At 44.1% G+C, this 18,079-nt stretch overlaps 1 protein-coding gene across 23 annotated transcripts in view; it reads right to left on the bottom strand.

Moving 5' to 3' along the window:
• Positions 1 to 1,269: 1,269 nt before the first annotated feature.
• The window catches only part of MAP3K4 (mitogen-activated protein kinase kinase kinase 4), a 135,810-nt gene continuing 119,000 nt past the window's right edge, over positions 1,270 to 18,079 (bottom strand). For 18 of the 23 annotated variants that reach the window (XR_010600131.1, XR_010600127.1, XR_010600129.1 and 15 more), the window contains 5 exons: positions 14,524 to 14,683; positions 4,810 to 4,932; positions 3,772 to 3,878; positions 2,991 to 3,170; positions 1,270 to 1,815 (listed from right to left, as the gene is read on the bottom strand). Coding sequence is in view for 14 of the 23 variants with exons in the window: in XM_024101657.3 (XP_023957425.2) it covers positions 1,795 to 1,815; positions 2,991 to 3,170; positions 3,772 to 3,878; positions 4,810 to 4,932; positions 14,524 to 14,683 (591 nt within the window). In the remaining 9 variants the exon portion in view is untranslated. The remainder of the gene's footprint in view (positions 1,816 to 2,990; positions 3,171 to 3,771; positions 3,879 to 4,809; positions 4,933 to 14,523; positions 14,684 to 18,079) is intronic. The other 5 variants (XR_010600133.1, XR_010600126.1, XR_010600132.1 and 2 more) reach the window with 5 other exon arrangements.

Genomic DNA, 18,079 nt, shown 5'->3' with positions numbered 1-18,079 from the left:
GTCTAAAGAGCAGATTAAAGAATGTAGAACTCTACCTCCTGTATCACACTCAAGGAAGAAGAGCAGCCAAACTGAACTTTTCATAGCCCTAGTTGGTTTGTTGTGGAGAAATGTTTCAGAACTGTTAGGAAAACCTTTGAGGTGGTCTTTTTCAGGTGACATCTCCACTCTAGCTGTTGACTACCCTCAGAACTTCCATATTCCACAGCTGCAACAGACTTGTAAAACATCCACTCCATCTTGGATGCTAGTGCCTCTGGACATGTTTCTAACAAAGTTGGATCTTTCTTTCCTTGTGTTTATATGCAATCTTGCCTGATTAATGCCCTGGGTCTGCAGAAAGATATTCTCTTATGTGGGGTCATTGTGATCACCTCATTGTTCACACTTCTAATTATGCAGCACCACCAATGCTCAAACGCTCTGTATCTAGTGGAAGTATTCAGCCCCACAGGAGCGTTGATATGAACACAGATGTGTAGTCTAATTTGACAACATTGCAAGGTCTATCCAGCTCTTGATTTTTCATCTCCCTAAATAGGGAAAACTATTCACTTATTTCACCACTTGATGATTGAGATCTAGCTGTGTACCTATCTTGCTTTGTTTTCCTAACATTGATCAGCATTCTATATTTCTTGCTGGCCATCATAAGTATGTTCTAGGAGTTGGTGGCTGTTACAGCTGTAGGCCCTGCTTGGTGTCATCTAAATTTCCCTTCTACATAGCTAGGGCGTAAGCCTACATATAAGATGAAGGCTGTTCCACTATCCTGATCTGCAGACACGTTCAAGGGGAGCTGTTGCTGCCTCTGGGAAGATTAGCCAGAGAGGGTACAAGTCAGTCAGTGCCATTTCAGGTTCAGATTAGAGACTTTACATGCACCACAACGTAGGATCAACACCTATGTGATTTGTGCCAAAAGCTCTAGTATTTTTTCCTCACTGCAGATGCTGTGTATTTGCAAAAATGCACTGGCCATATTAAATAAAGTTGTAACCATTGAACAGGTCATACTACTTTGACAAGCCGCATGAGTGGTAAAAATCTTCAATACTCTTACCATTGCTTGCATAGTGATGAACTCAACAGGCATTTGTAACTTATCCAGAAGACCTCACTGGCACAGAAGGCTGATTTCAGAATAACTTCAGTCCAAGCTTTGTTGCCTTTCAAATGCTTCAGAGTGGCTGTTTTTATCCCAAAATGTCTTGGGTTTGTGATACATATTTGTATCTTCAACAACGAAGAGAGAACCGCCCAAAAAACTTCCTAAAATAAACCATTTATTGAGAAACTTTTTTTGTAATTTCATTAATCAGCCTTTTGCATAACAAATCTGAAGCTGGGCAAAAAAACAGAGTAAAAGTTCACAGTCAGTGCACTCAAATAGGAGATTTAAAAAACAAGGTCCAGAACGCCTGATAACACTACAACTTTTTTCGAACCTAGAAAGTCCAAAAATACTACATATTAACATTACAGTTCTCACTTAAATGAGAAACATTTAAAGAAAGAAGAACAAAAAGGTAATGGTCCATATACAGTAGTAATGGCACTTTCACTGAAACATGCAGCTTCTTTAAACTTGCAGACACTGTCACATGAGCAACATGTGTCAAGTAAAACATACAGGAGCAGCAGTAAAAGTGACGCTTGTCACTTGTGCAGTCTTCAGTCATGGTAAGTTAAAATTTTATACTGTTTCTTAGTACAGTCTTTATGTAAATATTACATACAGTAGTGATTAGCAGATACTTCGCCAGAGTACAAGAGGCCACATATTGAGTAACTTCATTCTTCATCTGTGCAAACCTGTGAAAGGAGGACACAAGACACTAAGTCAGCAATTAAAAGGAGTCTAATTTGTACAGACTGCAGTAAAGAAATCAGTAGGTCACCTTCTTACCACACACTGTGGATAGTGTTTTTACAGTTTAACGCCCTCTCTTTTTCTCATTGATAATATGATACAAGTTAATGCCTCTGTATGCTATCCCCACCCATCAAAAAACTTTCCCATGAATACAAGTGCTTTCTGCTGACATGACTGATCCAATTGCATTACTCTAATTTGGTAAGACAAACGGTGTTCCTCCATAGAGCCAGGCAGCCTACAAGACGACCAAGGGAAAGCAGCCAGAATGTGTGGATTATACATGTTGACTTTGCAAGCTTTTTAAGTTAATTCGAACAGTGGCTGAGGAGGACAGATGGCCTGTTTTGTCTTTTTTCTGATTTTATGAATACATTTTAAATTGAATAATAACTTTTTTCATTATTTAAAGATCTTTTAAAACATTTATATAAGCTGTTCCAATCTTTTATGAACCAAACAAAATCTACATCCCACTGAACAACATAGTCTTTGAAATGGACAGGGCACTTCCATTTCAGGTGCTTGAAAACTAATCCCAACCACTAGAAAAAAAAAACCTAGAAAGTAGTCATTAAATAAAACTTAAACCCTGTCATATATAGTTCTCGGGCATAAAAAATTTAAATTGCGAGGGAATGGACTGTCATTGTAAATGTACTCTCTAAAGTTTTAGGTATGACTTCCATTAACAGCACAGCTGGTACTACCACTAAATTCTCATAAGGTGTTTTTCAAATTTAAAGATAGACACAGAATAAAGCAACCTTGACACCTAAGTTAGTAACAGCCCTTCAGACTCAATGATGAAAGTGTACTATAAGATGTAGAGACACCAGTGTAAGTTTGCTGCAGCCACACTCCTTTAAGAAAGTATGTACCAACCTAAATTATTAGCTATGAAAATAACTGAAGATCTTTTCATTCAGATATTGGATAGTGCCTGCAAACCACGTGTGTTTTAAAATTTGTTACTTCTTGTGTTCTGTCTAGTACTGACTTAACATTTTCACTATCAGGAGACAATGCCCTACAGTTGTACATGCATTCAATGAATTTACATCTCTCTCATTCCTATCTACTACGATCCTGGCACTAAATCAACTTGACAAACCTTGACAAATGGATGATCAAGGAGCTGGCTAGCTGTCCATCTCATCTTTGGATCACTTTCCAGGCAGTGAGAAAGGAAGTCTTTTCCTTCTGGGCTTACCCTTTCAGGTATAGGAGGCTTATGACCCATCCCCACTTTATACATGATCTGAAAGTTGTGCTCGTATTCATGCCAGGGTCTCTGCAACAAATAATAAAATTGCTGAATGCAAGGTTTGGTAAATGGGTCTGTTAGCCAATAGTGAAAGTCTTGAAATGATTGCAGGACATACCCCAATGATGACACATACCCCAAAAATTACGCAAGGGGAGGAGAAAATGCTATGGTCAAGAAGTTATTAAACATTTAGACCCAAGGAACACAAATCTCCCTTGCTCTAGGTCCACAAACAAACGACTCTTCCATCCCAAAATGTTAATGTATCATAGAATCACTGGACTGGAAGAGACCTCGAGAGATTATCTAGTCCAGTCCCCTGCACTCATGGCAGAACTAAGTATTATCTAGACCATCCCTGACAGGTGTTTGTCTAACCTGGTCTTAAAAATCTCCAATGATGGAGATTCGACAACCTCCCTGCCACACCAAGTCAGTCTTAGTCATTGGAAATAAAAATGTATACAAGTCTGCAAACTTGATTTTTCTTTGGGGGATGCCAACTAATAAATGAATATCCATTTTACGCTGTTCAATGAGGAGGATTGCACCAGCCTCTTTTACAAATAGCTGAGCCTGTATTATAGAGCATTCTGAACCAGTCTGGTATGTGAAATGTTCTTACCTTGCCAGTAACCATCTCTATTACAACACAACCCAGACTCCAGATGTCTGCTGCACGGCCATGCCCTTCTCCTTTAGCTCTAGTAATTACCTCAGGTGCCATGTATGCTTTGAAACAACACATATGGTGGCGTCAATTTATACAACAGAAGGAACAGAATGTACCTAAATAAAGTGATTAAACTGAGCAATCAAATGCTTTTCAATACATCTGCAGTCAATTACCACGGGTTATTCCTTTCTGTTCTAGGATGTCATTTACTGGCTTCTTGAGTTCTCTGAAATAGTCCCAGCATAAATGTTTTTAAGTATAATAGTTAACAGGACTGAAATGGTACATATTTTTTCAGTTATTTTCCTTTGCTTAAAAAAAAATTCAACACCAGTGCAAAAGAACCCTATGCCATTTCCATAAGGGGGCAGAGGAAGGTATCTTCTTCAATAGAAAAAAAGGGGACACTCCTATGAAATGTAGTTACACACTCTTCCTGTGCAGATGCAGTCTTACCTCTCTAGAATTCAGTAACCCAATTAAATCCAAGTCCTCCAGATGTACTCAGTGGGAGTTCACACAAAGGATTGAGCCCATATTCAATACACTGAACCAAATTCAGTGCTGATGTAATTGTGACTTCCACAGAGTTGCAGCTACTTACCCCTGGTCTTAATTTAGGCTATCGTGTTTAGTGATGCAAAAAATCAATGTGCCAAGAATAGAAAGTATGACAACGATGATTTGATGTTTATCGAGTCAAAGAGAACAGTACAGCTCTGTCCACTTTCCTCTGAATAGGAGTGAGTTTTCAGAAGCTATATACATCTTTTGTTCCGTTTAAACTTTTGTTTGTTGTGCTATACTTGGGGCCTTCCTCTCTATGTACACTCTATCAGTTAAAGTTGCCCCAGGCACCCCTCCCCGATAAGGTCACACCAAGCTCCATTCAAATTTGTCCCCAGCATTGTCTTTCGACAGAAGGTTTCACTAGTCAGAGCTAAACGTGTTCATAACATTTCAGCATTTTAGCACGTTCTTCCTCACCTGCAGTCCCCAGAGTACTGTTCACTTCTCCAGGCATTGTCTGTGTGTTGTTCTTTAATTTTACTGAGCAACCAAAGTCTCCCAGCTTAATCAGTCCTGATGAGGTAAGGAAGATATTGGCTCCTGGGAAGTGCAAACAAAACAAAACAAATTAAACAACTTGTTAAATTTCTGCTTACTTGAGAGGTCGGGACATCTCAGCATAGTGTGCTAAGACAAATGGCATAAAGTAAGTGACAAATGTGTTATTTGGCAGTACTCCAGAGATGATGCATTCTTAGCACAAACTGGCCTTTTGCTCGGCATCTTCTGTAAACACTAAGGCTAGGCAGACCGATGAAATCCACTGATCAAGTCAGTATGATCCAAGAATTAAATTTCATGACAAAGCAAAACAAAGTGTCCAGGACGCTAGGTGGCCCAGTGGGTTAATTCATCAGCCTTACAAATGTTGGAGGCCTGTGTTCTTGTGCCATTTTTGGGCACAAGGAATCTGGGGCCTTTCATTCTAATCTCACCACAAAATCTGCCTCTATTGGCAGGCCCAAGACTATCAGTCAGGAATGAGATGTAGTGGCGCAGCTGTGTAAGGAAACCCAGATGGTCATTTCTACTCAACTTTTTATAAATTTTTTTTATAATGGTTATAAAAAAGTTTGAATTTTTCAAAGTGTTCATTCTCTTCTGAACAAAATATTGGTGTTGACAAGAATGAAACCACCCTCCTAGGAATTCAGGAGTCCTGGTCGATTATATTCAACATAAGTGCAGAATTCCTTTTGACAAAGGAATGAATGCTCTGCTCCTTGCACATTCCACAAAATCACATTCACACTCCATCCTTAGGAGTGAACTATTTTTGGTGGGATTTTTAACCGATCTAACACTACTTTTAAGAAGCCTCTGTCATGGTTAACAGATTCAAAATTGGCCTCCATTAAGAATGTGAAGGAAGTTAACGCTGTAATCCTACGTCTGAAATAGTTATTAGATTGCCAAAATGACAGCTGCATAACTGGACAGCTGCCAGGTGCTCTGTTAAGTGATTGCTCAAACGCTGGTATTATGGGTTTCCTTACATGCTCATCATGGCATCCCTCACTGTAACCATTTGCTCAGTACAAGTGAGCTAGATAGTAGGATTCCATTATACTGCAGTGTCCTATCTAAAGCACTTGGGTCCCAATTCACCACTATGGCCAGCCTGGCTAATGGAGCTTATACCACTGCGTTATCAGTAGAGTCTTACCAAATTCACAGCCATGAAAAATGTGCCACGGACCATGATATCAGATCTTCCCCATGAAATCCAGCTCCTACCAAGCACCAGGCTCCAGCTGCTAGTCCCAGCAGGGCTGGGGAAGGATGGGACTTCCTCTTCCCCTCCACGACCACTCTCTGGGGGAGATCTGACCCACCTCCCCTGCCCCCCTCAGCTGCAGGAAGCTCCGCCACTGCACTGCCTTCAGAGCTGGGTTCTGAAGGCAGCAGCCGTGGAGCTTCCTGCAGCTGGGAGAGGCTCCCAGAAATGGGTCTGATCTTCCCCCAGCCGGGGGCTCCTAGCTGCTAGTCCCAGCCAGGCTGGGGAGGGACAGGACTTCCTCTTCCCCTGCACAGCCACCCCAGGAGGGGAGGTGGGGAGGGGGAAATCAGACCCACCTCTGGGTACTTCCCCCGGCTGCCGGAAGCTCGGCAGCACAGAAGTGAAGGTGGCAATCCCTCGACACACCCCCCCCGGCCCCACAAGTGCTTTGTGTCCCCCCCTCCCCTCCAGGATTACAACACCATGAAATTTCAGATGTAAACATCTGAAACCATGAAATTGACTATTTTAAAAATCCCATGACTATGAAATTGACTGAAGTAGACTATGAAGTTGGTAGGGCCCTAGTTATAGGGGATAGTGGAGTTTTGTACCACTATCCCCTATCCCACTCCTGATACAGTCCCTTTTCCATAGCCAGAGACGTTGCTTATTTGTAGGAGGTGACTACTGTGCCACCGCCACTTTACATGAGTAGAGAGTTCCCCTATGTGGAGTGGAAGAGTTCTCCAGGAGGAATCACTGGTCATCTTAAATTCACTTTGCTTCATATAGGAGCTGGAAGGTGAACTTAGTGGACTGGAGAACCTGGCCCTTGGTGACCAGCATTCATCTTCATTTCAATATCGTGCCAATCCACATGCTTAGAGCAAACACGTTTAGAAGCAGCAGGACACTATGCAAATCATGCAAAATCTTGAGCAATAATGAGTGATCACAATGAAGCTCTCGGTTGGTTGGTGGTGGGTCTCTCAGCAGAGATGCTGAAACCTTAGTGGTGACTTTTCTTGATGGAAAATGAGTGGCACACATGGATCAACAAAATGGCTCCCTGCAAATGTTATATCCCGGCACTGTCTCAGGTTTATCCATGCTTACTAGCCTTCTATCCATATCACACACAGGTATTTTTGTGCTCATCTGGGCACTATGTCCTCCCACCAGTTCCCCACTTTTGCTTTGCGTTGCACAGGGGGCAGTGCAGGACCCTTTGTCTCCTGTACCTATCTAAAATATTCTCCAACCTCCAGTTAGTGCATTTTTAGCTCTTCCATGAAGAAACCCAAGAAACCAGAAAGGAAATGTAAATAGTCCTGAAAATGCTCAGTTTATGGAAAGGCAGTGCAGTCCCATGACATTGGGACTCTTCTGCTCACTCAGCGGGTTCCTTGACAGCTATCAAAGCATTTAGAAACAAAAGTTTAGATATTATTTAAAATAAGGGAGGCAGAGACATTATATGCTTCATAACACTAAAAGGAAAAAATGAGTAGCATGAATAAATTCCATTTACAGGCTTCTTTTGATTATCAACAGAATCTGTACCTGTTGGGAAAGAATGGTAATTTACCTTACAGTAACTGTGGTTTTTAGTGATGTGTCATCTACATATATTGTCCTCTGTCTGCACATGCCCCTTGCGCTTGAGATTGCAGTTTTCTGGCCAGCTGTATCCATTGGGGCCATGTCTGTGCTCTGAATGTCCTTGCACCCTCCCCCCACTGGAGGACATTAAGGGCAGGGCAGGGCCAACCATCCCTCAGTTCCTTTGCCAATACATAATTCAGGTGTTATTTCCATAGTAGCAGGGAAGGAGCATAGGTCATGAAAGATGTGACCAACACATCTCAAAGAACCACAGTTACTGTAAGTTACCGTTGTTTTTTTTTGAGGGACTTGCCCATATGTATTCCACTTCTGATGACTCTCAGCAGTGACCTGATGTGTAGGAGGTGGGTGCTTGGAGTCTATCCAAACAGTGACTGTAAGACAGCTCTGCCAAAACAAGCACGATGCCCCTACAAGGGAACAGTATTCTATAAATGTATGTTATTGATGCCAAGGTAGCCATCCTTCAAATTTCAGAGATGGCTGCACTTCTCAAAGAAGCCACAGATGCTGCCTGTTGTAGTAGAAAGAGAGCCTGAGATATAAGGCCTTGTATCAGAGGCTTGAGGCCTGAACTAGTGGTCAAAACTTTGCTGATATAAAGCAAAGTCAGGCTGTGAGCAAGAGGCAAGCCCTGCTCACAGAATCTAGCAAGAACAGGGCTGACGGTGCAGAAACATACATTCCTAAGAAGTGCTAGACACAACACTCAGGCAAACACGTTCCAGAAAGGTAGTACCAGAAAACCCCAATACCAGATTGATACAAACACATTCCCCATAGAGAAGAGGAACACATTGACCTCGGATGATGGATAGAGATGTTGTGATCTAACCAACATGTACACGGTAATGGGTGGTAACAACCCATGTCAGAAGGGCAATACATAACTTGTTTGTATTGCTGTATAAAATGAAGCATCAAAGGAAGCGTCTCTGTCTGCCCAAGGGGATAGTGGACAGTCCCGCCACTAACTGAGCCAATCCATTGGCACAAGCATACATGTGTTAGTATCCCTGTAACCACTGAGCCGGGGCATTAGCACCGTGCTTCGTCAGCAACAAACCTGAGCAAGTTCCTTCTCTGAAAACTGAGTCTGTGGATTGATTGGGCAGTTCAATAAAGTCTGCTATCTCCGCTATCTACAAAAAGCTGGGGCAGCATACAGAGTGAACACACACACACACACGCAACCAAACATCTATCAGCACCTGTGTTCTAGTCAAATGAGCTCTGACCTGACTAGGCTGCCAACTTTATACTCTCACAAAACCGAACACCCTTGCTCCGCCCCCTGCCCCACCCTTCCTCCGAGGTCCCACCCCCCCTGCTCACTCCATCCCCCCCTCCCTCTGTCGCTTGTTCTCCCCACCCTCACACATTCACTCATTTTCACTGGGCTGGTTGAGGGGGCTAGGGTGCAGGAAGGGGTGCGAGCTCCAGGGTGGGGCCAGAGATAAAGGATTTGGAGCGCAGGAGGGGGCTTCGGGCTGGGACGGGGGTTGGGGTGCGGGGGGTGTGAGGGTCTGGCTGGGGGTGCAGGCTCTGGGGATGAGGGGCTTGTGGTGTAGGAGGATGCTTCAGGCTGGGTATGAGGGGTTCGGAGTGCGGATGGGGGATCAGGGCTGGGGCAGGGTGTTGGGGGTGTGGGGGCTCCGGCTGGGGTGCAGGCTCTGGGGTGGGGCTAGAGGTGCAGGAGGGTGCTCCGGGCTGGGACCAAGGGGTTCAGAGGGGGATCAGGACTGGGGCAGGGGGTTGGCGCACGGGTGTTGGGGGGAAGAGAGCTCCGGCTGGGGGTGCAGGCTCTGGGGTGGTGCTGGGGATGAGGGGTTTGGGGTGAAGGAGGCTGCTCCAGGCTGTTATCGAGGGGCTCAGAGGAAGGGAGGGGGATCAGGAGGTTGGGGCGCAGGCTCCGGGTGGCGCTTACCTCAAACAGGTCCCAGAAGCAGTGGCATGTCCCCCCTCCGGCTCCTATGCGGAGGCGTGGCCAGGCGGCTCTGTGTGCTGCCCTGTCCACAGGCACTGCCCCCGCAGCTCCCATTGGCTGTGGTTCCCAGCCAATGGGAGCTACAGAACTGGCACTTGGGGCGGGGACAGCATGTGGAGCCCCCTGGCTGCCCCTATGCCTAGGAGCCGGAGTGGGGACATGCCGCTGCGTCCGGAAGTCACGTGGAGCCAAGGCAGGCAGGGAGCCTGTTTTTACTCAAAGTCTGAGATCACTTTAGGTAAAAAAAAAATTTGGATGGGGTCTTTGTCCTTGTTGAAGACAGTGTCTGTCATGACTGCCTGCTTCTCCTCTACCCTTTGAGCTGATGTGATCGCTAGTAAAAAGGCGGTTTTTACTCAAAGATGGTATCGATAGCATGATGCTAAGGTGGACATATCAATACCTAGCTAAAACTACATTGAGATCTGAGGGAGGAGGGAGCTCCTGTACTGGAAGAAAAGCATGAATTAGGCCCTTGAGGAATTTAGCTACTGTTGAGTGTGAGAATCTTATGTCACTCGGGACTGGAATATGATGGGCTGAAACTGCTGCGAGGTGCACTCGGATATAAACAACAGATAATCCAGAGTTCTTGAAAAATAACAAATAGTCCAGAACACAGAGGATCAGATTCTCCAAAGGAGAGAGGTGCTGTAGCATTGCCTAAATACAAATCTTTTGCACTTAGCTGCATACATCAGTCTTGGGCAGACTTTTCTGCTTTGTGTTACAGACAGGGCCCTGATACTATTTGTCAGCTCTCTTGGATGTAAGTGGAATTGATTATGGTGTCTGCCACAGACATTGTGCTGGCTCCAGCAGGATCTCTGATTGCCTTAGCCAACCTCTCCAGCACGAAGGAGCAAAGAATTCGCAAAAGCTTATATGACTTCACCTGTACAATCTCCACAGGGATTTCCAGAGCATCTGCCATCCTATGCAGAAAGTCCTCAAAAAGCTTTATAATTGTCAGGATAGGAGGAAGTCCAGGAGCCACAGCTTCATCAGGCAATGAAGAAGAGACAGCAGCTGGGATGAGTTCTGCTATCTATTAATGTTCATCAGATGGCGGTGGTTGTTGCTGAGGCTCAATGTGAGGCCCTGGGGGCTGATGATGATGTTGCACACTAAGGGATTTTACTGGAGACTAGGCCCTGCCCCGAGAAAAAGCTTTTGAGGAGAGTCTCCTTGCTGGGTGTAACCCCCATGGGGTCCAATATGGCCAGGGTTGGGAGCCACAGGAGGAAGGAGAAAAGGGCAAAGGTGGGGAAGGGGGGGCAATACCAAGAGGACTGTCTTTCTACAGATCTCCTTTGCCTGTGATAGTTAATGGGACCTAGAATCTCTATCAGATGTGTATGGGTTTTAAGCAGACTAAGATCTTCGGGAGTATCCAGGACAGGCTCCTCTACCCTTCTTGTCAGCTTCAGAGGAGTGCGCCTGAGGGCTAGTGAAGTTTTTCTAGGTGTCCCTTGGTGTGCTATAAGGAGTTCCCTCATCTGTGCCCCGGAAACACTCAGTATCAATATCAATCCAGCAGTCAGTTCAGAGTGGTACCCTCACTCCAGATGTTAACAGTGGTGACTCAGGAAACACCGATACCATGAGGTCACTTGGTATCGTGAATCTCTGTGCCAAGAAAGTCAGTACCATGACATTATGGAACTGGGGTAAAAATCTGTCTGGGGATTGGTCCTGCTTTGAGCAGGGGGTTGGACTAGATGACCTCCTGAGGTCCCTTTCAACCCTGATATTCTATGATTCTATGAGCACCACGTTGGAAACAGACAGCACTAGAGTGGGAGGTGCCAAAGACGTTGGTAGGGAAAATGTTGGTGCTAGCACCAAAAGTCCCAGCATCAGTACTAAGAGCCCCGTTGATGCTACTGCAATTCCAGAAATGGATGCAGTTTGAAACTGTTCCATGGTGACCAGAGTCCTTTATGCTGCCACAGGCCATATGCTATACTTTGATAAGAATAAGTGAGGCAACTTTAGGTGCCTCTTGTTACTTAGACCCTTGGAAGCTGACCTATGCCTGCACTCTTTTGTAGAGTGGTGCTCTCTCCCACACCTCTCAGTAGCTGATGACAAGGACCTGAGAGGAGAAACAACAGAAGAGGTCTCTTTAGAAGGAGATACATGGGAGCTAACAACGGAGCCACAGCTCACTGGAGCACTCTTAGATGAAGACTGCTCTGTCCCTGGAGGGGCCTGTTTACCAGGATCAGAGGCAGGTCTCATTGACTTGTCAAATAAGAAAAGTTTCAGAGGAGCTACCCCTCAACCGTCTGTGTTTGTTTTGAAAATGATCTGCAGACTGAACACTTGTCAGGAATATGCCTTTTTCCCCAGACAGAAGAGGCATCTTGTATTCCCATCACTGAAGGGATAGCACTCTCCCAAGAGGGACAATATTTTAGACGGGGAGATTTGGTTTCAGCCATAAGGGCTGAAGCCTAGTACCAGATATAAACATTAAAAAAACAAACAAACAAACAAAAACAACAACAACAACAAAAACCTCAAAAAACATACCTACTAATACTAATTAACTGCTGTGTATGCCAAGATATGTAGCTGTATACAAATAACGCTAGCCAAGTGCAAGAGATAGAGGCATTGCTTGCAGTTCCACCCGGCAGCCATGTGCAGAAAGACAGAACTGAGAGACTGTCGGCCCCACTCGGCCCTTTATGTCTTCAAGTGGTAGGGAAGGGCAGGGGGGCACAAGCATTGCTCCAAAGGACACTAGTGGCCAAAAGATTCCAATCCAACACCAAGAGTGGAATAGATATGGACAATCACTCAAAGACGAACTGGGTATTTATTGCTAACAGAAAGATTCACCAAAAGATGATGCCGGCTGGGCACTAGGGATCTAATGCTATGGGAATGGGCTGTATCTCCGCCTCTCTGTTATAGGATTCCCCTCCCCCCATAAAAATAGAAGCATTTGACCACTTGATTTGTTTTATGGGGACCCTAGTAGGACAACAGAATAGAGCCTGCTTCACTGCCCTGAGTTTGAGAACGTGTATATAACATGAGTTTGGGGAGATGATTTACAATGTGCCATCTGGCAACCTACATAAATCCCTAATCTGATTTATCCAAGGAAATTACGGAGTAGGAGTGGTGCAAAGATGCCCCCTTTGTATACCTGACCTTCCTGCTGTCACCATGTGAGCACTACCTTAACATTAAGGATTAGGGAAGTCCAAGCACTGACCGTTATCAGATATAGCTTCAACATTTGAAGCTGGAATGTTCCCAAGGAACACTCCTGCAATACTGGACATTAGGAAGCTCAGTCAGTGGAGATCCTGTTGGATGATGCAGTGATACAGCTCCCTGAACTGCTGGATAAAAGTTCTCACTTCAGTGTTTCTCTTGGACAAGAGGAAGACACTCTCCTTGTCAGTCTAGAAGTGCGTACCAAGGTTAACGAAACACTGCACCGGTGCAAAAGGAATCCTGACTCTGTTCATGAGACCCAGTTTCTGTAATAGGCCCTGGGTTTTATCACAGCTAACCTGGTCTTCCAGGAGGGAGGAACCGTCTACTAAATACTTATCTAAACAAGGAATGATCACCATAGATATGAGGTTATGGGCAATACAGAGCTGAGTTCACACCTGGACAAAATGCCTTGACCAGCAGGGAGAACAGGAAAGGAAAGAACGCTAGGGGAGGGTAGTGGAGGAGAAGAGAGAGCAATTATCTCCTAAAAAAAGCCAAAGCTGACTCAAGAGTGGCCTACCTGGGTGGGAGGCCTCTGGGTCATGGACAGTTCTTTCCCAACTGAGGAGCACAAGGCCAAAGGAACAAGAGCAACTGGGAATCTCCTAGACTGCTGCGATGATTCAGAACCCTGTGAGCAAGAGGGACATAGAAACCCAGCATGGTTGGGTTGTATTGCCTTGTAAACTGAGCATTTAACGGGAATAATTTGTGTGAAGTTTTTTCCTTTCCTTCTCTGGTTTCTCTACCATTGCTGAGGAAAACAAGTCACACTAAACAAAAATAGACCAGCTAGACTAGGAGAATGTTTTGAAAGGAGCAGGAGACAAGAAGCCGTGCTATTGATCATGTGGGAAAAGGAGTGAAACTGGAGATGGGGGGGTTTCTATGAGCACGCCAAAAATTCTGCAGTTTTTGTAGCTCCAGCCTGTTCACTGGAAGAGATGGCTGAGAGCAAAACGTGTGTAGACTAACATGCATCAGCGAATCATTGGATAGGTCTAATTTTAAACCTATTTCTTTTCATAATCTCTCTAACGTAAAACAGCAGCCTTTCACCACTATGACGACTCTGTCATCCCTTTGAAATCCTAACTTGAGAACTACAGAGAAAATATTACGATCAAATTATGTTTTTGATACTCTTCAGCTCCCAGAGAATTCCATCATTTCTCGAAAAGCCCAGAATAAAAATATACCAGATAAGTTACACTTCTAACACTAGTATTACTGTAAGGACCAAATTCTGTCCCTGGATGGAGCCACAGGGCTCCAGTGAACTCAAAGAAAGTTACATAAGTGCACCCAGGGGCAGAATTTGTCCCTAATTTTGCAATCCTGTGTGCCAACATTTCAAGCTCAATGCGTTAAATAAAAGTGAATAGCCACTAATGCAAGCGTATCAACTGTCCAGTGCCTGGGCAGGGCATGTTAACATAATTACTGCTCTAGAGCAGAGAACTTGCCTTAAATCCCCACAGATGCTTTAGGCAATACTTACTTACAACACTGTAAAGCAACATTACCTTAACTTTTTTTAAAAACAATTTACCTTTAATGTCCCGATGAACTATACCATGTTCATGTAGCACATTGATAGCAATCGTGATTTGCTTCGTGTAGAGCCTAATGACATGTTCCTGAAGGCCCAGCCTTGACACCTCTTCCAGAGTGCCCTCATCACAGTACTCCATGAAGATATACATTTCTTCCTGTTGTGGGAACCAAATTAGATTCCTTTGGTGCCTGTGCTGGTATTATTTCTAATCTTAATTTCTATTCAAATTTTAATGTTTACCCATAGCCTCCTCCTACCTCCTTGCTATTTGTGAAACAGGGTCACAAGAACTGCCATGCTGGGTCAGACGAATGGTCCACCTAGCCCAGTGGCCAGTGCAAGATGCTTTAGAGGTAGTGAACAGAACAGGGCAGTTTATCGAGTGATCTATCTCCGTTGTCCAGACCCAGCTTCTAGCAGTCACAGGGTTAGTGACACCCAGAGCACAGGGCTGCATCCCTGACCACTGTGGATCTATCCTCCATGAACCTAATTAATTATTTTTTTAACCCTGTCATACTTTCAGCTTCACAACATCCCCTAGCAATGAGTTCCACAGGTTGACTGCACATTGTGTGATGAAGTACTTCCTTTTATTTGTTTTAAACCTGCTACCTATTAATTTCATTGAGTAATCACTGGTTCTTGTGTCATGTGAAGGGGTAAATACTTCCCTGTTCAGTTTCTCCACACAAATCAAGATTTTATAGACCTCTGTTACATCTTCCCTCTATTCTAAGCTGAACAGTGCCAGTCTTTTTTCTCTCTCCTCATATGGAAGCTGCTCCATGCCCCCTAGTCATTTTTGTTGTTTTTTCCAATTCTAATATATCTTTTTTGAGATGGGATGACCAGAACTCCTCTTGGTATTCAAGATGTGGACATACCATGGATTAATACCGTGGTTTATATTTTCTGTCTTATTATCTATCCATTTCCTAATGGTTCCTAACATTGTTAGCTTTTTTGACTGCTGCTGCACATTTAGTGGATGTTTTCAGAGAACCGTCCACAATGACTCCAAGGTCTCTTTCTTGAGTGGTAACAGCTACTTTAGACCTCATAATTTTGTATGTATAGTTGGGATTATGTTTTCCAATGTGCATTACTTTGCATTTATCAACACTGAATTTCATCTGCCATTTTGTTGCACAGTCACACAGTTTTGTGAGATCCCTTTGCAGCCTGCTTTGGAGTTAACTATCCCAAGTAATTTTGTATTATCTGCAAACTTTGCCAACTCATTGTTTACTCCTTTTCCAGATCATTTATGAATATGCTGAATGTCCTGTCCCAAGATAGATCCTTGGGGGACCCCATTACTTACCTCTCTCCACTATGAAAACTGACCATTTATTCCTACCTTTTCTTTCCTATCTTTTAACTAGTTACCGATCCATGAAAGGACCTTCCCTCTTTTCCCATGACAGCTTACTTTGCTTAAGAGCCTTTGGTGAGGGACCTTGTCAAAGGTTTTCTGAAAATCTAAGTACATTATATGCACTGGATCCCCCTGGTACACATGCTTGTTGACCCCCTCAAAGAATTCTAGTAGATTGGTGAGGCATGATTTCCCTTTACAAAAGCTCTGTTGACTCTTCCCCAACATATTGTGTTCATCTATGTGTCTGATAATTCTGTTCTATAGTTTGTCTGGTACTGAAAGTGGGTTTACCAGCCTGTAATTGCCAGGATCACCTCTGAAGACTTTTTCAAAATTCTGTGTCCTATTAGCTATCCTCTAGTCACCTGGTACAGAGGCTGACTTAAGCAAGAGTTTACATACCACAGTTAGTAGTCCTGCCATTTCATATTTGAGTTCCTTCAGAATTCTTGGGTGAATACCATATGGCCCTGGTGATTTATTACTGTTTAATTTATTCCAAACCCTCCTCTATTAACATCTGAATCTGAGACAGTTCCTCAGAATTGTCACATAAAAAGAATGGCTCAGATGTGGGCATCTGCCTCACATCCTCTGCAGTGAAGACTGATGCAAAGAATTTATTTAGTTTCTCTGCAATGGCCTTGTCTTCCTTGGGTATGTCTACAATGAAATTAGACTCGGGCTTGCGGGGCTTGGGCAATTGTTTAATTGCGTGTAGACTTCTGGGGCTCTGGCTGTAGCCACGGCTCTAGAATCCTGCGAGGTGGGAGTATCTTAGTATTTACACTTCTTGTATTTGTATACAAGCACTTATAAAATTTGTCAATATTGTCTGCCTTCATGTGATGTAACTGAATGGGACTCTCATTTCACTGTTTCTCTTCAGTTCCTACCTGTACTTTTTCAACTTCTAGTCACTCCTCTTCAGAACATAGGAGTATCCCCTTTAATAACTCCTCCCCTAAGGGATAGGTCTGTCTGAATCACGTGCTCCTCCGCATCTGTCAGCTTTTCTCAGCCCTTAGTTTAAAAACTCCTCTACAACCTTTTTAATTTTCCATGCCAGCAATCTGATTCTGTTTTGATTTAGGTGGAACCCATCCTTGCTGTATAGGCTCCTCCTTTCCCAAAAGGTTTCCCAGTTGCTAATAAACCTAAATTGCTCCTCCAAACACCATTGTCTCACCCAGGCATTGAGACCCTGCAGTTTGCTTGTCTAACTGGCCCTGCGCATGGAACTGGAAGCATTTCAGAGAATGTTACCATGGAGGTCCTGGACTTTAATCGCTTACGTAGCAGCTTAAATTTGGCCTCCAGGATCTCTCTCCTACCTTTCCCGATGTCAGTGGTACCTTCATGTACGGTGACCACCAGCTCCTCCCCAGCTCTGCACGTAGGTCTAGCTACATTTCTTTAGAGGTCCACAGGCTTCGCACCTGGCAGGCAATTTGCCATGCAGTCTCCCGGTCATCACAAACCCAGCTATCTTCATTTCTAAAAATCAAACTTCCCATTGCTATTACCGGTTTCTTCCTAATAACTGAGGTTCCCTCTCCCAGACAGGTATCCTCAGTGTAAGAGGATACCCTGACATCATCTGGAAGGATGATCCCAACTATGGGATCATTTCCCTTCTTGAGGTTCTCCTTCCACAAGACTTTCATCCGCCTCAACAGCACAGAGGCTGTCAGACTGGGGATGGGACTTCACTACTGTGTCCTGGAAAATCTTATTTCTGTACCTCTGTCTCCTTTAGCTCCTCCAGTTCAACCACTCTCTCAAGAGCCCATACTCTGTCTCTGAGGGCCATGAGTTGCTTGCCATCTGCCCACAAGGCAGGTAATCATACATGCTGCATTCTGTGCAATAAACCAGATAGCCCCCAGCTGAAGGACTTCTGCCTGCATTATTTTACACTTGCAGGGTTTTTGATTTTGTTTGTTTGTTCGTTTTTTGAGAGGGGTCAGTTTCAATTGGGACAACCTGGACTAATAAACCAGGCCTTCATGCAAATTTCATTGTGCTTTTTCTAAGATTACAGACTGAACATCTGTATCATAGAATCATAAAAATGAAGGGCAGGAAGGGACCTCAAGAATCCACCCCCTGGCATTGAAGCAGGGCCATGTATACTTACACCATCCTTGACACATGTTTGTCTAA

Source organism: Chrysemys picta, chromosome 3 (genome assembly GCF_011386835.1).
Source record: "Chrysemys picta bellii isolate R12L10 chromosome 3, ASM1138683v2, whole genome shotgun sequence".
Classification (NCBI taxonomy): domain Eukaryota; kingdom Metazoa; phylum Chordata; order Testudines; family Emydidae; genus Chrysemys; species Chrysemys picta.
The sequence above is the reverse complement of the archived record's forward strand: the minus strand, read 5'-3'. Positions and strand labels throughout refer to the sequence as shown.